General features: G+C 44.9%; 3 protein-coding genes across 4 annotated transcripts; 1 reads left to right on the top strand and 2 right to left on the bottom strand.

Annotated features, from left to right (window-relative positions):
- The first annotated feature begins 26 nt into the window (after positions 1–26).
- LOC139406421 (haloacid dehalogenase like hydrolase domain containing 5) lies at positions 27–7,822 on the top strand. The gene is made up of 8 exons (XM_071148974.1): positions 27–397; positions 1,291–1,494; positions 3,558–3,670; positions 4,536–4,629; positions 4,806–4,839; positions 5,251–5,425; positions 5,535–5,723; positions 5,874–7,822. The coding sequence occupies exons 1-8, from the start codon at positions 284–286 to the stop codon at positions 6,283–6,285; spliced, it is 1,335 nt and encodes a 444-aa protein (XP_071005075.1). The 5' UTR covers positions 27–283; the 3' UTR covers positions 6,286–7,822.
- A 224-nt stretch (positions 7,823–8,046) lies between these two features.
- Positions 8,047–10,917, bottom strand: LOC139406422 (RAB19, member RAS oncogene family). 2 transcript variants are annotated; one of them, XM_071148976.1, is made up of 4 exons: positions 10,814–10,917; positions 9,949–10,092; positions 9,133–9,316; positions 8,047–8,926 (listed from the first exon to the last, which is right to left on the bottom strand). In XM_071148976.1, exons 1-4 carry the CDS (start codon positions 10,814–10,816, stop codon positions 8,658–8,660), a joined length of 600 nt encoding a protein of 199 aa, XP_071005077.1. In that variant the 5' UTR covers positions 10,817–10,917; the 3' UTR covers positions 8,047–8,657. The 2 variants fall into 2 exon arrangements, with proteins under 2 accessions (XP_071005077.1, XP_071005076.1); XM_071148975.1 differs by lacking the exon at positions 10,814–10,917 and having other exon boundaries at positions 9,949–10,596.
- Positions 10,918–11,850: 933 nt separating this feature from the next.
- Positions 11,851–21,500, bottom strand: LOC139407494 (coiled-coil domain containing 34; the record flags this gene model as incomplete). Its single annotated transcript, XM_071151288.1, is given in 7 exon segments — positions 11,851–11,876; positions 13,035–13,155; positions 13,270–13,380; positions 13,521–13,589; positions 13,592–13,653; positions 14,083–14,352; positions 21,437–21,500. Coding segments are annotated over 7 exon segments (723 nt in total), but the record flags the coding sequence as incomplete, so codon positions are not given.
- Positions 21,501–22,041: the final 541 nt, after the last annotated feature.

Below are 22,041 nucleotides of genomic sequence, written 5' to 3'. Positions count from 1 at the left end.
CAACGTCACTTCCATAAAATTGAGATGTGCGCAAGCGCGGTATGGGTTGACACCGACGGAAAGCAAGCTTGCCAACGCGTGGCCATCTGTTATTCATATGGCAGCTTGCTATCAAGTTTAGAGATGGCACACTTTTCACCTTCTATTGTCGTGTATGATATACCTAGCTATGTAGTTCCTATAGCTAGTTAGTGCTTGGTAGTGTGTAACGTTACTGCTGTTGTTTTTTTGTCTGTAGTGATTGTTTTAGCTAACTTAAGCTTGTTAGCTAACGTTAGGGGAAATGGCAGAGTTACTGCAAAGATGTAACGTTTTGAAATTTGGTTGGCGACTCCTGAAGTCAAGTCACGCAGGAGCAGGCAAACAACTGTATATCTCATCACAGAGTTCCAGCAATGTAAGTCGAATGTTTCACTGTTGATTCTGGCTCGTTTATAGTTAGCTGGCTAACTAATTACCGTAATCAAACTTTGATTCAAAGTGTGGTCACTTCACATTCCAGATAGCTAGCTCCAAATCTCCGTTTCAAACGCACAGTTTTCCAATCTGGTGACTTTGATAGATTAGCTAGACAGTTTCCCCTGTGACACCTTTACATTTAGCTGTAGTTAATTAGCCACAGTCCCTGCCAAGCCTGTGTCCTAAAAATACCCCTCCCAACCGGCTGAAACTTGAAGAGCTGGTTGACAGGGACATAAAATAGGGTATGTAAACACACCACTAGGATGCAGTCTGTCTGTCTTTACCTGTCCTGTCCATAGCTTGGACAACCCTTCTACAGAAGGGGACCAGTTCAGGACATTGCTGTTGAGTTGTTTAACTGTTTGGTTGGTCGCTGTGTCACTGCAGACTAATCCCACTACTAACCCACTTTAAAGGCCTACCATAAAGAAGATGAGGGTGGTCTGGTCCAGCATGTAGGCCTAAGGCCTATACACATACAAGGATGCAAGACCATTACCATAAACCATTGTCACAAAGTCCACTGAAGAAAGGCTGCACGTCACACACCCTTAATCTGTCTCCACGTCACACACCCTTAATCTGTCTCCACGTCACACACCCTTAATCTGTCTCCACGTCACACACCCTTAATCTGTCTCCACGTCACACACCCTTAATCTGTCTCCACGTCACACACCCTTAATCTGTCTCCACGTCACACACCCTTAATCTGTCTCCACGTCACACACCCTTAATCTGTCTCCACGTCACACACCTTTAATCTGTCTCCACGTCACACACCCTTAATCTGTCTCCACGTCACACACCCTTAATCTGTCTCCACAGGGCCACAACTTGTTCGGGCTTCTCTTCGACATCGATGGGGTGCTAGTGCGGGGCCGCACACCCATCCCTGCAGCCAAACAGATCTTTAGGAGCTTGGTGGACAGGAAGGGGAAGTACAAAGTGCCTGTGGTGTTTGTGACCAACGCAGGGAACTCTATGAGGCAGACCAAAGCTGAACAACTGTCGCACCTGCTGGAAGTGGAGGTGAGGGATGCGTCTAAACAATCCGGCACTAAAATCTGGGTCATACTGACATGTCTCACCTTCTGGAGGTGGAGGTCAGCGATGCGTTATGGTCATATTGTAACGAACAATCCTGGACTAACATCTGGGTTATATTGTCATATTGCACCCAACAATGCTCCACTAACATCTGGGTCATGTAGCACCCAGCAATCCTCCACTAACATCTGGGTCATGAAGCACCCAGCAATCCTCCACTAACATCTGGGTCATGTTGCACCCAGCAATCCTCCACTAACATCTGGGTCATGTTGCACCCAGCAATCCTCCACTAACATCTGGGTCATGTTGCACCCAGCAATCCTCCACTAACATCTGGGTCATGTAGCACCCAGCAATCCTCCACTAACATCTGGGTCATGTAGCACCCAGCAATCCTCCACTAACATCTGGGTCATGTTGCACCCAGCAATCCTCCACTAACATCTGGGTCATGTTGCACCCAGCAATCCTCCACTAACATCTGGGTCATGTTGCACCCAGCAATCCTCCACTAACATCTGGGTCATGTTGCACCCAGCAATCCTCCACTAACATCTGGGTCATGTAGCACCCAGCAATCCTCCACTAACATCTGGGTCATGTAGCACCCAGCAATCCTCCACTAACATCTGGGTCATGTTGCACCCAGCAATCCTCCACTAACATCTGGGTCATGTTGCACCCAGCAATCCTCCACTAACATCTGGGTCATGTTGCACCCAGCAATCCTCCACTAACATCTGGGTCATGTTGCACCCAGCAATCCTCCACTAACATCTGGGTCATGTTGCACCCAGCAATCCTCCACTAACATCTGGGTCATGTTGCACCCAGCAATCCTCCACTAACATCTGGGTCATGTTGCACCCAGCAATCCTCCACTAACATCTGGGTCATGTTGCACCCAGCAATCCTCCACTAACATCTGGGTCATGTTGCACCCAGCAATCCTCCACTAACATCTGGGTCATGTTGCACCCAGCAATCCTCCACTAACATCTGGGTCATGTTGCACCCAGCAATCCTCCACTAACATCTGGGTCATGTTGCACCCAGCAATCCTCCACTAACATCTGGGTCATGTTGCACCCAGCAATCCTCCACTAACATCTGGGTCATGTTGCACCCAGCAATCCTCCACTAACATCTGGGTCATGTTGCACCCAGCAATCCTCCACTAACATCTGGGTCATGTTGCACCCAGCAATCCTCCACTAACATCTGGGTCATGTTGCACCCAGCAATCCTCCACTAACATCTGGGTCATGTTGCACCCAGCAATCCTCCACTAACATCTGGGTCATGTTGCACCCAGCAATCCTCCACTAACATCTGGGTCATGTTGCACCCAGCAATCCTCCACTAACATCTGGGTCATGTTGCACCCAGCAATCCTCCACTAACATCTGGGTCATGTTGCACCCAGCAATCCTCCACTAACATCTGGGTCATGTTGCACCCAGCAATCCTCCACTAACATCTGGGTCATGTTGCACCCAGCAATCCTCCACTAACATCTGGGTCATGTTGCACCCAGCAATCCTCCACTAACATCTGGGTCATGTTGCACCCAGCAATCCTCCACTAACATCTGGGTCATGTTGCACCCAGCAATCCTCCACTAACATCTGGGTCATGTTGCACCCAGCAATCCTCCACTAACATCTGGGTCATGTAGCACCCAGCAATCCTCCACTAACATCTGGGTCATGTTGCACCCAGCAATCCTCCACTAACATCTGGGTCATGTTGCACCCAGCAATCCTCCACTAACATCTGGGTCATGTTGCACCCAGCAATCCTCCACTAACATCTGGGTCATGTTGCACCCAGCAATCCTCCACTAACATCTGGGTCATGTAGCACCCAGCAATCCTCCACTAACATCTGGGTCATGTAGCACCCAGCAATCCTCCACTAACATCTGGGTCATGCTGCACCCAGCAATCCTCCACTAACATCTGGGTCATGCTGCACCCAGCAATCCTCCACTAACTGGTTCTGTGCTTTTTTGATTGTTTTGCTTGTGTTTTCCCCTGCAGGTGTCTCCAGACCAGGTGATGCTGTCCCACAGTCCTTTGCGTATGTTCAGTCAGTATCACAACATGTGTGTGCTGGTGTCAGGACAGGGCCCAGTGCTGGAGGTGGCTCACAAGTATCCTTACTAATCTCCAGGCAGAGCAGTGATCATGGGGGTGACTCTTTCCATGACATTTGAAGAGAGGGAGATTACCTATGTAACAGAGCAGCAGTGATAATTGGGATGACGACTTGTGAGATGTCTAGGGATATACACAACATTTCAGTAATATAAAAGGTGCTGAATAGCAGTATGTTTTATATAGATTAAGTGTCTCTTGTCCTCTAAAAGGATATCCTTTCACAGCCAACTATGTCAAATGTACGCTGAGATCAAAACTGAATACATCTATTGAGCAAACTCAGCACACATTTGTTTTCCTGAGCCATTCAGTAACCCAAGAAATATGAGGTCTTTGTATACATTTGGGCTTAAACTGTTTGGTAAACAGTAGGACAGTTTAAAGGGGAAATCTGCAGTTTAAACAATTACAAAGCCCCCCCATTGTTGCAGTAAACAGCTAAGGGATGTTGCTGGAGAATTATAACCACTCTCAAATTCATAGACATAGTTTTTGATGCAAGGACTGACCATGATGATAAATTATAGTTTAAGCCATGTTTTGAGGCTTTAGTGTTTGTTTACAATTGCAAAATTTACAAACAGTGGAGTAAAACAAGCCTCTATTTTGGGTTCTCATGGGGTAAGACAGTTGAAATAAGCTCATGAGGTATTTATAAGTTATATTCAATAATCAATGGGTATGTCATTCATTTAAAAGTTCAATAATTTAAGTATAAAGTGCAGATTGTCCCTTAAATGCCAGGAATCCTTTTTAAATTATCATTGTCACTGCTCTCCCTCTATGAATCTGTTGCATTGTCTTGCTCTGTTTAATGTTCTGTTATTTTGAGTTTGACCTTAACCTATCCAACACCAGTCTGGGATTTCAGAATGTTGTGACCATAGACATGCTGAGGGATGCATATCCGCTTCAGGACATGGTGGATCACAACAGAAGACCCAAAGACATGGTGAGGGTGTAGTTGGAGGAGATAGTGCGTGACTTGGGTTGTGTTCAGCAGGAACAAACTAATAATGGTATGAAAGAGGAGAATGGAGAGCTAAATTGGACAATAATGACCCATCAATTCTTATGCATTTACCATTTGTATCTCCAGCATATTTACAGTGTTGAATTATCTTACAGGTTCCACCAAGTAAAGAGTTACCCCCGATAGAAGGTAATATATACAAATAAGAGAGAGCCACACACTCTTGGAGCTCAGATGCAAAAATTTAATACCAACATTTCGACAGCCAAGCTGTCTTCATCAGGGTATAATCACTCCTGGCCATGATTACAGACATCTGTGTCTTTTGACGCTATATAAACGAGTCATCCCGTAGTGTTTGTGATTATACCCCGATGAAGACAGCTTGGCTGTCGAAACGTTGGTATTACATTTTTGCATCTGAGCTCCAAGAGTGTGCGGCTCTCTTTTATTTTCAAGTTTCTACTCCGCTAGCCAGCACCTCATCTTAATAGGTGTGCGTTTCTTTTTCTTCTAGATCAATATATACAAATAAAACAAATATTTTGAAACCTACAGAAGATTGATTTTTGACTGACTGTCTTTAACAATTTTTTTTAGCCATCATTCTGTTTGGTGAGCCAGTCAGATGGGAGACCAACCTCCAGCTAATAATGGATGTGCTCTTAACCAATGGGAAGCCTGGGAATGCCCTGACAACACTGCAGTACCCTCACATTCCAGTGCTGGCCTGTAACATGGACCTGATGTGGGTGGCTGAGGCCAAGAACCCCAGGTGGGAACACACGCACTTCCACTCAGAGCATAGCATCAAGGCAATTTAGGTCTTGTAGCCAAATTGTTGTAAACAGAACATGTGTGTTGTAAATATCCCTGTTTGCTAGGTTTGGTCACGGCATGTTTCTGGTGTGTCTGGAGAGTCTGTATAAGAAGGTGACTGGCTGTGAGCTGAAGTATGAAGCTCTGATTGGAAAGCCCAGTGTGGTGACCTATAACTATGCTGAGCTGCTCATCAGACAGCAGGCTGAGAGTCTGGGCTGGACTGAACCTGTGGAGAGACTCTACGCCATTGGGTGAGACTGCCTGCCTGGGTTACACACTGTTTACACCATCGGGTGAGACTGCCTGCCCGCCCAGCATAGATACTATTTTAATCTGTGTATTCCATCTTGACTAACTCAAGCCCCCTTAACTCTCTGCCTTCCCTCCCGTCTCTCCCTCAGTGACAACCCCATGGCAGACATCTACGGTGCCAACCTCTACAACCGCTACCTACAGTCCTGCCACCGCACCCGAGCCCTGATGCAGCTCGGAGGGGGGGAGCCTCAGAGCCAACCCCTGGAGGACCCCCACGAAATGACCTGTGCTGAGATGGGAGGAGTTACAGGGGTGTACGGGGGCGAGGAGCCCCTCCCTGTGGGGTGCAGCTCCATCCTGGTGTGTACGGGGGTGTATAGCCGGGACCAGCAGGAACTGCCCCCTGACCCCAGGCATACTGTTACAGAGCATCGGATCTTCCACGGTCACAGGGACTTCCGCTTTGACCCCAACCTGACCCAGCCATCCTTCATGGTGCAGGATGTGAAGGAGGCTGTGGAGCTGGTGTTCCAGCAGGAGGGATGGCCTCTGGAGTAGGGGCCCGAGTCTCAATACTGCTCTGTCCCCTGGTCACAGCACTGCTCTGTCCCCTGGTCACAGCTCTGCTCTGTCCCCTGGTCACAGCACTGCTCTGTCCCCTGGTCACAGCACTGCTCTGTCCCCTGGTCACAGCACTGCTCTGTCCCCTGGTCACAGCACTGCTCTGTCCCCTGGTCACAGCACTGCTCTGTCCCCTGGTCACAGCACTGCTCTGTCCCCTGGTCACAGCACTGCTTGCCAAGTCGATTAACAGCAGCTCAATGTCTGGGTCTCTGAGGCTGTGTTTACACAGGCAGCCCAATTCTGATTTATTTTCTTATCTTTTTCAGAGCTGATCCGATTGGTCAAAAGACAAATGAGTGTCAAGAAAATCTAAATTGTGCTGCCTGTGTAAACACAGCCTCTCTTTGGTTAGGACAGGGTCTAATAGTTGACATAGACCCCTCTGTGACCAAGAAACCTCTAAACGTCCTCCTCAACCGCCTCACTCGGCCATGCTAGTATAGTCACTCATACAGCGAATTACATCGCATGTCTAGAATGTCTGTGCACATTTACTGTACTGCCATTGAGATTTCCCTAACTTTTACATTTCTGTTGCGTGTCCTGTTCTACGGAGTGTAGCATGCTGACTAGACCTGCCAAGTTCCGTGCACGAGCATTTCAAAATAAATGTATGCATGTTATTCAATCATTTCATCCAAACTGCACGCGGGTGTCTGCGTAGTCAGGTGCTATGAATAGAACTTTCAACTCACTGAATGTGAGGTTAACTAGGTTTCCCCTTTGTGTTTTAATTGTCGACTTTTGTATTTCAAATGTGTCAATTCTACAATGATCCACAAAAAAAATACCTTGTTTATTTTTGCGTAAACTAACCCAATATTTATTTCCCAGAACAAATTGGCTAGCGAAATGTCTCATGTGTTTCGACCTGTCCCCAAATGAATAATTGATTTTGGTGTCATGAACGCGTCTGGTGGGGAGAAACAACATCAACATGTGCACGATGATGTAATGCTGTCTGTTGTGGCTATAATATTCTTAGTGGACTGAATACATAAAATACACTGATAGGCCATTTTACTTTACTGTGCTGGGTTAGCTTTTACAATATATTTATCTGCCTGCCATGCTATCCAGACTTGTTACAGGAACAACTTCATGCAAGTGATCAGTTTAAGTCCAGGAATGTTCTTTGATGGACTCCACAATTGATGCAAGGCTAGTTGTTCCAGTTACCATGAACTAAACAGGTGCTACATATCTGGCTGTGTTCAAGTAAGGTTTGGAGCGTCTTTCAATAGCCATTAGTATGTGAAGGCAGGCCATTGTTGGGATGTAAAGCATTTTGTGGTATTTAAAAATATATATTTTTATGTGATTGTTATGGAGTGTTTTATGCAGGGATGTCAACATTTTTAGCTATGTTCAATTGGCCAAAGGTTCTGAGGGAAAGATGTGACTGTGGAATTGTCATAAATGCAACACTGTATTTGACAAATTGAAGGACAATAAAGTGTTCACTAAAACCCGTCTCTCCCCCCCCCCCCCCCCCCCCCCCCGCGGAAAGTCAGTACTGAGAGAGACTTGGTAATTTCTTCAAACAATCATCTTTATTTAATATTGATTAATTATTGCAATAATGAGACTGTTAGGCTGAGAGTCTGAATCATACAGACAATGCAGTTCATATAGCTAATACCCAGAACGCTTGGTTCCACCCCTCCCATATAGATTGGGGGGGGGCACCATGAGCCACTTTGGGCTTATCCTGTCTTTATTTTCTCTTGGCGTTATCTTAACCCCCGACCCTGGCATAATTACCCAGGCCAGGATGTTTAAGAACCATTGAGGCCTTTATTCTACTCCTAACAGTTACAACCTCCCCACATCCTGTCCCTGGAAGGCCAGCTGTAGGCTTTATCTCCGGGAAGCTAGAGTGGACACTAACACTCAGCATTAGCAGGACAGAAATATCTCACTGTTTATGTAAATAATTGTTACATATCCAACATAAGGTGAATACATAATTCCCCCCCATATACAATAAACCACAGGTGGCAAGGGATACTTAACATGAAGTACTGGTAACAAGTGTTTGACTACTGGCAGCCATGTTTAAACTACTGGTGAACTCAGTGGCAGTGACAGTTGCCATTATCAGTAGAGTACTCATATCACATCCACACAATATAGTACACTCATCCCCTATCCCGAAGCATACTTCTTGACAGCACCTGTAGAAGTAAGCAGTCAAAAACGAGTGGGCTTTACATCTACAAGGGCAAGTGTCAAGGGACTGTAGGCGATGTTGATTCCAAGTTATCAGCACCACAAACGCTCTCCCACGCTTCCTGTCAATTCTCTCAACAACATGACTCCCTGTTTGTAGGATCGGCGCCATGGATTGGATGGGAGTTTGGGAAGAAGTGTGGGGAGGCCTTTGAGTGTTGGTCTGTGAGTGCGAGGCCGTTCCTCACCATCAGCTCCCGGGCCATGAGCATGAAGGCTGCTTCCACATTCTGGGCCTCCTTCGCAGAGGTCTCCAGGGCGGCCAGCGCACCCCGCCCCTCAGCCAGGGTACAGGCATCCTCAAACAGCACCTGTCTCTCCGCCTGCCGGTCTGACTTGTTCCCTAGGAGAGAAGAGAAAAGGAAGTTACAGAAGGAAATTTGTCTTTCTATTTTAGTTTCTGTTGATGAACGTTTGGAAGAAAGTTGGTGTCAGACATTTCTCTCACCCGCCAGAAGATGAGCACCACATCTGTTAAGTCATTAACATCTTAAGTAGGCTTTTTAACAGAGTTTATATAAAACCATGTGTTTCCTGTGTCCCACCCACCAATGAGGATGAGCACAACGCTTGCAGCCCCGTCTTGTTCCACTTCCTGGATCCAGTGTGTCAAAGAGTCAAAGGTTGGCCGGCGTGTGATATCGTAGGCCACTATGGCGCCGTGGGCGCTGCGGTAATAACTCTGGGTGATTGAGCGGAAACGTTCCTGTCCAGCTGTGTCCCACACCTGCAGCTGAGGAGACAAGACGACACACACTTCAGCTGGAGCACACACACACACTACACTAATTCCTTACACACACACACTCAGCTAAGGAACAAAGTGTCCGTTGAAAAACCACCCCTAGCACCTTCCCCAAGATCGGTGTAAGCATGGAGAGCATTCCCCTAAGCACATTGGAAGGCCAGCTGGAGATGTCACCATATTGCTTACACCTATCCAGTCACTTCGGCAAACACTTAACAGGGAAGGAACTGTGGGTTGTTTATTTACTTCTATACATCACTGTGGAGGAGAAACTGGTACAGGGAGGTTTGTCACTAATTTATGGACAAGATGTTAAGGTCCAAAATCATCTCCCTTCCCTTTTTCAAATACACAGACAAACATGCACCTAGGAAAACACTTACACCGTTCATACACTCAATTGTAGTCATTTGGCGTACACCCAGAAAATACACAGCGGGCGGTCAAATGTTAGTTAGACCACCCCTGCTCTTTTGACTACGATTTGCACTGTGTAAAGACAGTTGCGCTAGCTAGGCCTATTGACCAAACTGAAATAATGACACAGCTAAGACAACATGTCCTGTACTTATTATCGATTATCCTAGAAAAATAGAGAATGTACACATGCACCTTACCTTGACATTCCTGCCATTGATGAGCATGGTTCTGACGGTGAAATCCACCCCGATAGTGTTCTGCTGTTTCTCCATGAAGACACCAGACTTAAATCTCTGGACCACACAGGTCTTCCCCACGTCTGAGTCTCCCACCAGGACAATCTTAAAAAGGAAGTCAAAGGAGTCGTCCTGCTCTGCCACAGAGGACTGCATGGTAAGGGAACACCACAGGGCCAGTCAGACACCACTAAACTAGGGCCAGGCTGAGATGCCCTGCAGCAGTGACAGAACTGGTTCTCTACTCTGTATGTTGTTAGATGCATCAATAACAGTTGAAACTGTTGACAGAGATTGGTCACATCCTACTCAGAAACATGGGGAGAACTCTTCCTCAAGAGGAGCTAAAGAAGTACATGAATATTTCATACTTGGAACTGTGCCCCTTTTACTTATTCAGGCTTGGGGAACTGAATAAACAAAACAAAAAATGGTAGTTACACAGAAAATACATTGCTGAAGAAGTATTGAAGATAAGGCTTCAGTAGTCTATATCCTCTACAAGTGTTCCCTACTCGGCACCGCTTCAGGTATTTCCTCAGGTTCAAAGTTCATTACACACTAAATAAAATGTTGACCTCCAACAGATTCTGTCACAGTAGAAACAACATCACATATAACATGTTATTCCTCAATGTGCTGGAACTTTTTATTTACATTTAGGATATGTTGTATACATTCAAATCACTCACATTCTTTGTGCTCATTCATCCAACTGCTTCCCTGTGAAGTTAGTGTACTTATGCCTCTCCTACCATATCCCTCTCTCTACTCTGTTGTTCTCCCCACTCTCATTGGTTCACAGACTACTAAGGTACCCCCCTACCATTCCTGGCAGGTGCAAATTGCCTGGCCACCAGCGGTGCAGGTTGCCTGGTCACCTGCACCGCACCGCTGCATCTTGGGAATTGTAGTTTTCTAGGCAAGGTCCAGGGTCTGTGAGGACAGGAAGGAGGGATTAGTCAGTGAGAAGTTTCTTGTTGATCAAGAAATCACATCTAAGACTTGTCTCACTACTGTAGGTACACATCCTTCAACAGAGGGAATCACTATAGCTGCTCCTGGAGAAATGGAAACACAACTCTTTTGTCTCGACAGGTGTCATTTGGACCCCAGCTGCATATAACACACTGAGAAACACACACAGGAAGACAGAGACACATGGGCTGCCCCTCTATCACTATTTGCCACCTCCTGACTGCCGTCAACTAACACATTCCAGTGCATTCAGAACCACACGACAAAGGCTAAGTCTAGAGCAGGCAAAAACACAAGACAAACACAGGCATTTACCAGTAGATCATATAGATTGTAACTTCCATCAAAGTAATTGTCTGCATCATTTCCAATACTGTATGTATACATAAATATATATTTCCCTTAGTTATTTTCCCCAAAACCTACCACCCCTCCCCTAATTGGAGTACACTAATGGACAACAACACTTAGGCTTCTACTTCCAGCTTATACATACTATATACATTTTACGGAAACAGTATATTTGACAAAAGTTATATTTTGTTTGTTTTTAATCCCATTCTTTAGCTACCTTCAACCCCTCAACCATCTATATCTGACGAGCATCTAGTTTAGTTTCTATTTGCCATATATTTTTAACTGTGTTGTTTGACAAAAGTTCTGAACCCATTAACATTAAAGGGCCCAGTATATTTCACATGAGTTATCTTGTTGTTTTTAGACATCTTGTTAATGAGGGCTGATTTAATTTTTCTCTGTATAATGAATCCATTTGACCTCAATCCATACAATGACCTCTCAGGGAGGTGTTAAGAGTCTACTGTTCTGGAAGTCAGAGACCCCCTCTTCTTCCTCTCTCTACCCACACACTGGTTCGTTGACATCTCAGCCCACAGAAGCACATGGCAAAGCTGGACACAGAACAATACATGTGAGTGTGAAAGGCACTGTGCACCATGGCTGGCCACCATTTTGTTCTTCAGTGTGTGTGTCACATGATGGTTCCACATTAAGCACTGTAGCCTGAGAAATGTTTATCTTTCACCATATCTCCTGTTATTGGCTACACACACACACACACACACACACATCCTACTATTGACTACATGCACACAAACACCCACCCAATGACACCATATCTCCTGTTATTGATTAATATTCTACAGCTCTCTACTGATGTCACCATGTTAGCATTTTTGTTAGCATTTTTTTCCCACTGTATCTGAGAAATATAGTTTGGGGAGAATTCAGACCGGAGTTAAGCGAGCGTAAATGGAACTTCTTTCCCTTTTTAATGAACCTTTTTTTGTAAGGGTTTTCTGACCTTGAATTGTATTATGGACAAAGCATGTGCCAGCCTGGTATTCGTTTGGGGTGGAGCTTGCAAAAATTGAGGTGTGGCAGGGGTGTGTCTACAGATACGCTGTATTCTGACCTTGACTTAATTCCCTCATAATTAGCATTCTCCACAAAGTGTATATGACACAATGACAAACATAAACTAGGTGAAAACCGTTATGTTACCTCATGGGCAGTCGGGTGCCTTGGGACTGGGTCGACTCTTGTCATGAGCACAAAGCCATTTCTTAAACTTCCCCTCTGCTCTCTGTCTGCGCTCCCTCTACTGGCTGCCTCCTACTGTTACAACACAAGCTCTCCAACCTCAGTACCGGAACATCTCATACTAGTTTCCATGGAAACCAAAGCTATGTTGTCAGAAACATTCAAACCCTAGTTCAAATTAACATTTACAGGATTTGCCTTGCGTTAATTCAGTTCCACAAGTTCATATCAACTTGTATTCAGAGTAACAAACTGCTGTTTGCTTCAATAACATGGTTTAGTTGTGTGTTGTTGCTGATTAGTTAGCATGAGGAGAGAGAAAATGGGAATATTTAGCAAATGGCTAGCATGTCGATCTCTTCTAACAACTGCAGGCTAATGTAGAGTGCAAAGCAACAAAACGTTTCCAAGATTTTTAATTAGTTTTCCTCTTTTTCTATTCTTACAGTTAATGGTTCTGAATAATTATGTGAATAATTCCACAAGGCTCCTGTTAAGGAACCTACATTCTCTCTGTATTTTCTCCAGGTTCTTCCTCTGTCACCACTCTCTGTACTTCTCCTCTGCTTTCTTTTCAATCTCCCCCTGCATCTCCTTCTGCTCCTTGCTCTCCTTCAGCTGTTTCTCCTGGAGATGGCAAACAATAACACAAAAATGACTCCCACCTTTAGGTGCCCAGATACTGTACGCATTAGAAAGCACACAAACTGCATGGTTCCTCTCTGGGATTGTGTTAATAACTGGGTGAAGAAGGGGGCTCTTCATCTGCAGCCACTCCTGAATCTCCTCCTACACCACCTTCTTCAACTACTGCTCCCTCTCCTGTTCCTCATTCCTCTCCTTCATTAGGCGCTCCATGTGGAGACATTTGCAACCCTAATTTACAGAACTGAAAATATCAATATTTATCAACAACTAAATGATCAAATTCTGACTCAAATGCAAACAGGAGTTGCCGAACCGAAGAAGAAACTAAAAAGATATGCCAGTACACCTCCTCTGCATTCTTTTTGCTCCTCTTTGGCTTTGTTGACCAGCCACCTCTCTCATGCAGAGAGAGAGATGCCTCTGGATCCTCCGCCTCGGTCACTGCTGTCCTCTCTGGGGGCTTCTGTGGTGGATCATGTTTCCATGGCAAAAATCAAAACACGAAGCAGACAGACTCTTTGGTCCTGCTTGCTGTATGTAAAATATTGTGTGCTATAGCTTGGAAAATAAATACATTTAACTCTGGATGACAACATAATGATGTTTGTTTCTAACATTAGGGCTGTTTCCCTAAAGAAGTTAAATCCGCTTTGTGTTTTGTTTCCTTGCCACGATACGAACGAGTATCGTGATACTGGTATCGCCCCGGCCCTAATGGATGGCTGTCATACGTTATCCATATACTGCTTACAGAGTAAGGAAACCAATTTTGTAATTTGGGTGAACTATCCCCTTACTTGTTGATGAGGGGATCAACCCTAGCTAAACAGCAGGTGGTGCTCATGACAATTTAGCTCATATTCTGCTTAGACAAGTTGGGTAATACTGCTCTTGCACACCAACCATATCTAATGGGTGAGAGGAGTCTGGTGTTTTTACTCTGTGTGGCTGAGGTGTCTATCTGATGGGCGTGGTGAGCTGCAGACAGGTCCTCATCACTCTCATAGCTGTCGTGGTGGTAAATGGGGGAGAGCAGAGGGTAGGTGGCGTCGCGTGTCGAGTCAGAGTCCACACTTTTGGATCGGTGCAGTTCCCTGCCACTGTCCTGGTACATCTTCAGAGGAGTTCAGCTTAAACTTTTGAAAGCGGAGGCAGGGAAGCTTGACATCTTCGCCCCTGTTATCATACAAACAAATGACTTGAGCTAAGAAAGAGCACAAGCCATTTTTTATTTTGTGGATCCTCTTGCTGATGTTTAAACAATTTGATAAAATATAGATGTCAGCAACAAAGCAAATCTATGCAAAGGGGATCTTAAAACTGAACAGCAACTCCTATGAACAGCAGTAATTAATGTTAATCTAGCGAGCATCATGTACATGGCTACTTGAATGTTTACAGACCAGACAGCCAAATCAGAGCTTCAAAGACCCACCAGCTTGACCACACATTAGTAAAGTTATCCAAGCTATTTGCAGGGCTGAGCAGCCCTAGCAAGCCTAGCAGACTGTTGTTGAACATGTTTAGGATTAATTACTGTAAAAGGCTCAGACAGCTAATCCTCTGGCACTAGCTTCCCTTGGCTAGTTAGCTATCTAGCCAGTTAGCAAATGAGCTAGTTACTAAGCTAGTTAGCTAGCTATGCGTGCAATTTTCTGCTTTGCTTTGTCTCAGCCTCCAGTATCTATGCTGCAATAGTCTATGTACCAGGGGGCTAGGGTCAGTCTGTCCAATCTGGTGAAATTATCCTTGTTCAATCTGGTGTCCTGTGTGAATTTAAGTATACTCCCTCTAATTCTCTCAGGACCTGAGCCTTGGACCATGCCTTAAGACCACCTGGCCTGATGATTCCTGGCTATCCCCAGTCATGCTGCTGCTCCAGTTTCAACTGTTCTGCCTGCAGCTATGGAACATTGAACTGTTCACCGGACGTGCTACCTTGTCTGTTGCACCCTCTACAACAACTGTGATTATTATTTGACCCCGCTGGTCATCTGTTACGGATACAGGTATCCTGTAGGTGTTTTTTTTTTCTCGTTCTGCCCTAGTCACAGGTGGCAGTCATCAGTCGCCAATCAGTCATCAATCTAAAGACACACCTCCTCCTTTTTCCCTTACCCAATCACATTCCCTTTCCCTTGGTTTAAAAACCCAGTCAGTTGTTTTCCCAAACTCTCTCTCTTTCTCTTTGAATTGAGCTATTATCTCTTTTTGTTTTGGTGCCTACATCTCACTTTGTCTGTTAACTTGTAAGTATGTATGGTTGTGTTGAATGACTGTTTGTTGGTGGGAAAAGGGGATACCAAGACAAGTGGGCATACATTACCTGTAGGAAAACATTGTCTAAGAATCCTAGTTAGAACTGGGCGGACCACCCACTGTATTTCATTGGTTAGTTAGCTAGCGGTTATCGAAGCAAGTAAGACTAGCTTGTTTTTTTTGTTGCTATTTATTATTTATTTCCTTGGGTCCAGCTCAGCCCCTTTTTCCCACACCCCATTTACCGTGTGTTTAAAATAAACCCGACGTGTTTGACGGTAGTTTGAAGTTGTCTGTGGATTTATTTTAGTTCTCACTGTTCCTTTTTACAGTTATGATTTGCATGAGATATGTTACGGGTCTCGTTTCTATCCCCCCTAGACTGCAGGGCCAAAGGGGTTCATAACATCTGTGAACGTTTGAACATCTTGAAGAATGATCTGGCCTTAAAACATTTCTAGTGCAGGCGTTCCGCTAGGGGAACCCCTCGACGACATTCCACTGAAAAGGCAGTGCGCGAAATTCAAAAATATTTTTTAGAAATATGTAACTTTCACACATTAACAAGGCCAATAAGGCAAAAGAAAGAAAAGATTTTTAAAAAACTTTACAGAAAAAGCATCATCTGAGAACGGCGCTCCGAGCCCAATCCAGCCAGAGAAATATCCGCCATTTTGAAGTCAACAGAAGTTAGAAATAACACTATAAATATTCACTTACCTTTGATCTTCATCAGAAGGCACTACCAGGAATCCCAGTTTGACAATAAATGACTGATTTGTTCCATAAAGTTCCATAAAGTCCATTTATGTCCAAATAGCGACATGTTGTTAGCGTGTTCAGCCCAGTAATAAATCTTCATGAAGCGCGAGCACTTCGTCCAGACAAAAACTTGAAAAGTTCCATTACAGGTCGTAGAAACAAGTCAAACGATGTATGGAATCAATCTTTAGGATGTTTTTAACATGAAACATCCATAATGTTCCAACCGGAGAATTCCTATGTCTGAAGAAAAGCACTGGAACGAGAGCTAACTCTGTCGGGAGCACGCGTCACGAGCCTGAGACATTCTGCCAGACCACTGACTCAAACAGGTCTCATGAGCCCCTCCTTTATAGCAGAAGCCTGAAACAAGTTTCTAAACACGGTTGACATCTAGTGGAAGCCATAGGTAGGCCAAGCTTTGAAAAACTACAAACCTCAGATTTTACACTTCCTGGTTGGATTTTTCTCAGGTTTTCGCCTGCCATATGAGTCATGTTATACTCACAGACATCATTCAAAAAGTTTTAGAAACTTCAGAGTGTTTTCTATCCAATACTAATAATAATATGCATATATTAGCATCTGGGACAGAGTAGGAGGCAGTTCACTCTGGGCACGCTATTCATCCAAAAGTGAAAATGCTGCCCCCTATCCCAAAAAGGTTTTAACTCTTTTACAGTGGTGATTTTAGAATGTAAATCTAAAAATACACTGCTCAAAAAAATAAAGGGAACACTAAAAATAACACATCCTAGATCTGAATGAATGAAATATTTTTCTTAAATACTTGTTTCTTTACATAGTTGAATGTGCTGACAACAAAATCACACAAAAATGATCAATGGATATCAAATGTATCAACCCATGGAGGTCTGGATTTGGAGTCACACTCAAAATTAAAGTGGAAAACCACACTACAGGCTGATCCAACTTTGATGTAATGTCCTTAAAACAAGTCAAAATGAGGCTCAGTAGTGTGTGTGGCCTCCACGTGCCTGTATGACCTCCCTACAACGCCTGGGCATGCTCCTGATGAGGTGGCGGATGGTCTCCTGAGGGATCTCCTCCCAGACCTGGACTAAAGCATCCGCCAACTCCCGGACAGTCTGTGGTGCAACGTGGCGTTGGTGGATGGAGCTAGACATGATGTCCCAGATGTGCTCAATTGGATTCAGGTCTGGGGAACGGGCGGGCCAGTCCATAGCATCAATGCCTTCCTCGTGCAGGAACTGCTGACACACTCCAGCCACATGAGGTCTTGCATTAGGAGGAACCCAGGGCCAACCGCACCAGCATATGGTCTCACAAGGGGTCTGAGGATCTCATCTCGGTACCTAATGGCAGTCAGGCTGCCTCTGGCGAGCACATGGAGGGCTGTGCGACCCCCCCAAAGAAATGCCAACCCACACCATGACTGACCCACAGCCAAACTGGTCATGCTGGAGGATGTTGCATTCAACAGAACGTTCTCCACGGCGTCTCCAGACTCTGTCACGTCTGTCACGTGCTCAGTGTGGAACCTGCTTTCATCTGTGAAGAGCACAGGGCGCCAGTGGCGAATTTGGCAATCTTGGTGTTCTCTGGCAAATGCCAAACGTCCTGCACGGTGTTGGGCTGTAAGCACAACCCCCACCTGTGGACGTCGGGCCCTCATACCACCCTCATGGAGTCTGTTTCTGACCGTTTGAGCAGACACATGCACATTTGTGGTTTGCTGGAGGTCATTTTGCAGGGCTCTGGCAGTGCTCCTCCTGCTCCTCCTTGCACAAAAGCGGAGGTAGCGGTCCTGCTGCTGGGTTGTTGCCCTCCTACGGCCTCCTCCACGTCTCCTGATGTACTGGCCTGTCTCCTGGTAGCGCCTCCATGCTCTGGACACTACGCTGACAGACACAGCAAACCTTCTTGCCACAGCTCGCATTGATATTCCATCCTGGATGAGCTGCACTACCTGAGCCACTTGTGTGGGTTGTAGACTCCGTCTCTTGCTACCACTAGAGTGAAAGCACCACCAGCATTCAAAAGTGACCAAAACATCAGCCAGGAAGCATAGGAACTGAGAAGTGGTCTGTGGTCACCACCTGCAGAAACACTCCTTTATTGGGGGTGTCTTGCTAATTGCCTATAATTTCCACCTGTTGTCTATTCCATTTGCACAACAGCATGTGACATTTATTGTCAATCAGTGTTGCTTCCTAAGTGGACAGTTTGATTTCACAGAAGTGTGATTGACTTGGAGTTACATTGTGTTGTTTAAGTGTTCCCATAATTTTTTTGGAGCAGTGTATATATATTTCGATGCATGCCGGCAAAGTCACTACACACACAACACTAAACAATACATGAATTGCACTATAACGGTGACAAACTGTGCCCACAAACTGTTAGGGCCTACATAAAGCTGTCCCAACACCTTACCACTGCTACACCTGCCTATCAGCGGAGCCTTGTCTGGCAGCGAATCAGTTCATTCAGCCTCGTTTACTGCCTTTTAGAAAACATAGCTGATATGGCTGACTTGCTTAAACAAATGTGGTTTCTACTGACAATTGAGGTGTACGAACTATGGCATTAGTGGACGATGAGCAGATATGAGGCAATCTGTAATTTCGATTAAGATATTCATAAGCGAGCTAGGACGGATGTAGGCAATATAACTATTTGTTCAGCACTTTTTAAATGTACAGCGACAGAAGTAAGAACATGGGCCGTTCTAACAATATTCACTCTGTACAGAACAGTAGGATGAATAAAGGTGGCATATCAGCAGACAATTAAATCTCTTACAATATTTGATGATGACATTCCTCTAAAACAGGCAATAGGCAATGTGCACCACCAAGTCAGAACATTAGGCTAAATTATGAGGGGAAAATATACCAATTTATAAGGGTGAGGCACATGGGCTACTAACAGCATACAATTAGTATTACTTTCTTAGCTACAGTAAACATATCTCCCTGGCATACTACATAATTTAGGCAGCAGCAAATACATTTTTGGCCATCCTTCGTGGGCAAATTTTGTCATCAAAGTCCGTTATTCCCTGGATTTGCGGTCCTTTCAAGACAATTTATTTTTGTTCACCTTTATTTAACTAGGCAAGGCAGTTAAGAACAAATTCTTATTTACAATGACTGTAACGGGATTCTTCCTGGGAAGGAGAGGCGGACCAAAATGCAGCGTGGTTGAAGTTCATGTTTTTTAATAAGAAAACTAAACATGAACATAATACAAAACAATAAACGTGGAAAACCCGAAACAGCCCTATCTGGTGCAACAAAGACAGGAACAATCACCCACAAAACCCAACACCAAACAGGCTACCTAAATATGGTTCCCAATCAGAGACAATGACTAACACCTGCCTCTGATTGAGAACCATATCAGGCCAAACATAGAAATAGACAAACTAGACACACAACATAGAATGCCCACTCAGATCACACCCTGACCAACCAAAACATACAAACATACAAAGCAAACTATGGTCAGGGTGTGACAGTACCACCCCCCCCCCCCCCCCCCCCCCCCCCCCCCCCCCCCCCCAAGCCGCAAAACCTGAACCTATTGGGGAGGGTCTGGGTGGGCATCTGTCCACGGTGGTGGCTCTGGTGCTGGACGTGGCCCCCACTTCACCATAGTCTTAGTCCGCCTCATTGTCAGCTTCAGTGGCCTCCTAACCACAACGACCCTTCTAAATGACCCCACTGGACAGAGGGGCAGCTCGGGACAGGGGGGCAGCTCGGGACAGAGGGGCAGCTCCGTACTGGCTGACGACTCTGGCGGATCCTGGCTGAATGGCGGCTCTGGCGGATCCTGGCGGCACTGGCGGCCCCTTGCAGACTGGCGGCACTGGCGGCTCCTTGCAGACTGGCGGCACTGGCGGCTCCTTGCAGACTGGCGGCACTGGCGGCTCCTTGCAGACTGGCGGCACTGGCGGCTCCTTGCAGACTGGCGGCACTGGTGGCTCCTTGCAGACTGGCGGCTCTGGCGGCTCAGGACAGACGGGAGTCTCTGATGGCGCTGGGCAGACGGGTAGCTCAGGCGGCGCTGGGCAGACTGGAGACTCCGGCAGCGCTGGAGAGGAGGAAGGCTCCGGCAGGCGGGAGCACCTGTAGGGATGAGATGGAGAGACAGCCTGGTGACGGGGGGCTGCCACCGGAGGGCTGGTGCGTGGAGGTGGTACCGGAGTTTGGATTTTGCCACACACATACCTACTTGTTAACAAAATTAAGGAAGTTTCCTTTAAAATTATTCATAAATATTATCCTATGAAGAAGTTTAAGGAAAACATCAACTCAAATTGCTCCTTTTGTAATGACCACCCAGAAACAGTGTTGCATCTTTTTTGGCATTGTATTCATGTAAGAAAACTGTGGCAAGACATCAGTAGATTTATAATTGAACACATTTATGAAGATTTTACACTATTGTGGAGAGATGTACTGCTTGGATTCTTTACATACGATAGAAATAAGCTGAAACATTTTTATGTAATTAATTTCATTATTCTTTTGGCCAAATTTCATATACACAAATGTAAATTTACAAACAAAAAAACACATTTTCTTACCCTACAAAAATAAATTGAACTGTATTTTAAGACAAAAAAGCTGTTAAAATTGTAAGTGTATGTATGTCCCTTAAGGTCCTTGTGTAATTGTAATGTGATATTGTACCCCCTAACTCAATTGTCCATTGTATATAATCTATATATACTTGTGTTCCCTCATGTACTCTATGTATTGATTTGTTGTTAATAAAAATAAAAATAAAAACATTTTAAACTGTATTTTGGAGCTTCCTTACAAGAGACCATTGTTAGCGAAATGATATGATAAATAACATGCAAAACATGCAATAGGGCTCAAAACAGGTGGGGCTCTCACCTGCCCTGAATGACGAGTCGCCTCTGCTTTTATAATCTCCACCAGGCATAGCCAGAAGGACTGGCCACCCCTCAGTCTATTTCCGCTCTAGGTTACCTTTCTAGAAATCCTAGCCACTGTTGTTCAACATCTGCATTGCTTGCTGTTTTAGGTTTTAGGCTGGATTTCTGTAAAAACACTTTGTGACATCTGCTGGTGTAAAAAGGGCTTTATAAATACATTTTATTTAATCTGAAATGACATCGAGGACTATCTAAGAAACATTTGGATGTTTCTCTTTCCTTCTGATTACTTGGTTGTGATTACAAAAAAAAATTCCCCCCATGATACGCCACGCAATGTCTAGCCAATCACCAACGCGGAACGCGACGCTCCGTGTAGACGCTGTGCGGTAACCACAGCGACATCATGAAGCAAGGGTTGTTACCACAACCACAAAGTTAAAAATGTGATTTTCGATCTTAATTTAAGGCTAGAGCATATGGTTAGCAGTGTGGTTAAAGTTAGAGTTAAGGTTAGGTGTCAAATCATATGTTAAGAAGATAAATTGTAGAAATAGGCGGGGTTTAGTCATAATTCTGACTTTGTGGCTGTGGTAACTAGTGACGACCAATAGAAAATTGATTGACATGGAAATAGACTGTTTTATTTCCTTAAAAAGGGGTAACCTTAAATATTGGAAAATGTACAATGCGGTTATTTTTCTATGGGCCCGGCAAACCATTAGGGAGATCCTATATTAAGTTCTAATGTAATTATATGGGTTTGTCCATGTGGTGTTCCTATGATGATGGTGTCAGCAGGCAGCCTACATGAATGCAGCATAATTCCAGGATGACTGGATTATATCAGAGCCAGCCTTGCTTGACAGAGGAGAGATGCAAACAGTTTGGAGACCTGCTGACTCTTCAAGGTCTCACACTTCACACAAGCTGTCTAATTGTGGCAGCAC

The sequence above is a fragment of the Oncorhynchus clarkii genome, chromosome 4 (genome assembly GCF_045791955.1).
Source record: "Oncorhynchus clarkii lewisi isolate Uvic-CL-2024 chromosome 4, UVic_Ocla_1.0, whole genome shotgun sequence".
Lineage (NCBI taxonomy): Eukaryota > Metazoa > Chordata > Actinopteri > Salmoniformes > Salmonidae > Oncorhynchus > Oncorhynchus clarkii.
Note: the sequence above shows the minus strand (reverse complement) of the source record. Positions and strands in the feature narration are given on the sequence as shown.

Bases quoted from the DNA above. Each gene is read 5' to 3' on its own strand.
- LOC139406422 (XM_071148975.1), bottom strand. From the start codon at position 10,143: ATGCAGTCCTCTGTGGCAGAGCAGGACGACTCCTTTGACTTCCTTTTT. The intron at 9,317-9,948 runs GTAAGGTGCATG...TTGTCTCCTCAG, and splicing joins TCAATGGCAGGAATGTCAAG to CTGCAGGTGTGGGACACAGC. The intron at 8,927-9,132 runs GTGGGTGGGACA...CTTCTCTCCTAG, and splicing joins CGTTGTGCTCATCCTCATTG to GGAACAAGTCAGACCGGCAG.
- LOC139406421 (XM_071148974.1), top strand. From the start codon at position 284: ATGGCAGAGTTACTGCAAAGATGTAACGTTTTGAAATTTGGTTGGCGA. The intron at 398-1,290 runs GTAAGTCGAATG...CTGTCTCCACAG, and splicing joins CATCACAGAGTTCCAGCAAT to GGCCACAACTTGTTCGGGCT. The intron at 4,630-4,805 runs GTGAGGGTGTAG...ATTATCTTACAG, and splicing joins ACAGAAGACCCAAAGACATG to GTTCCACCAAGTAAAGAGTT.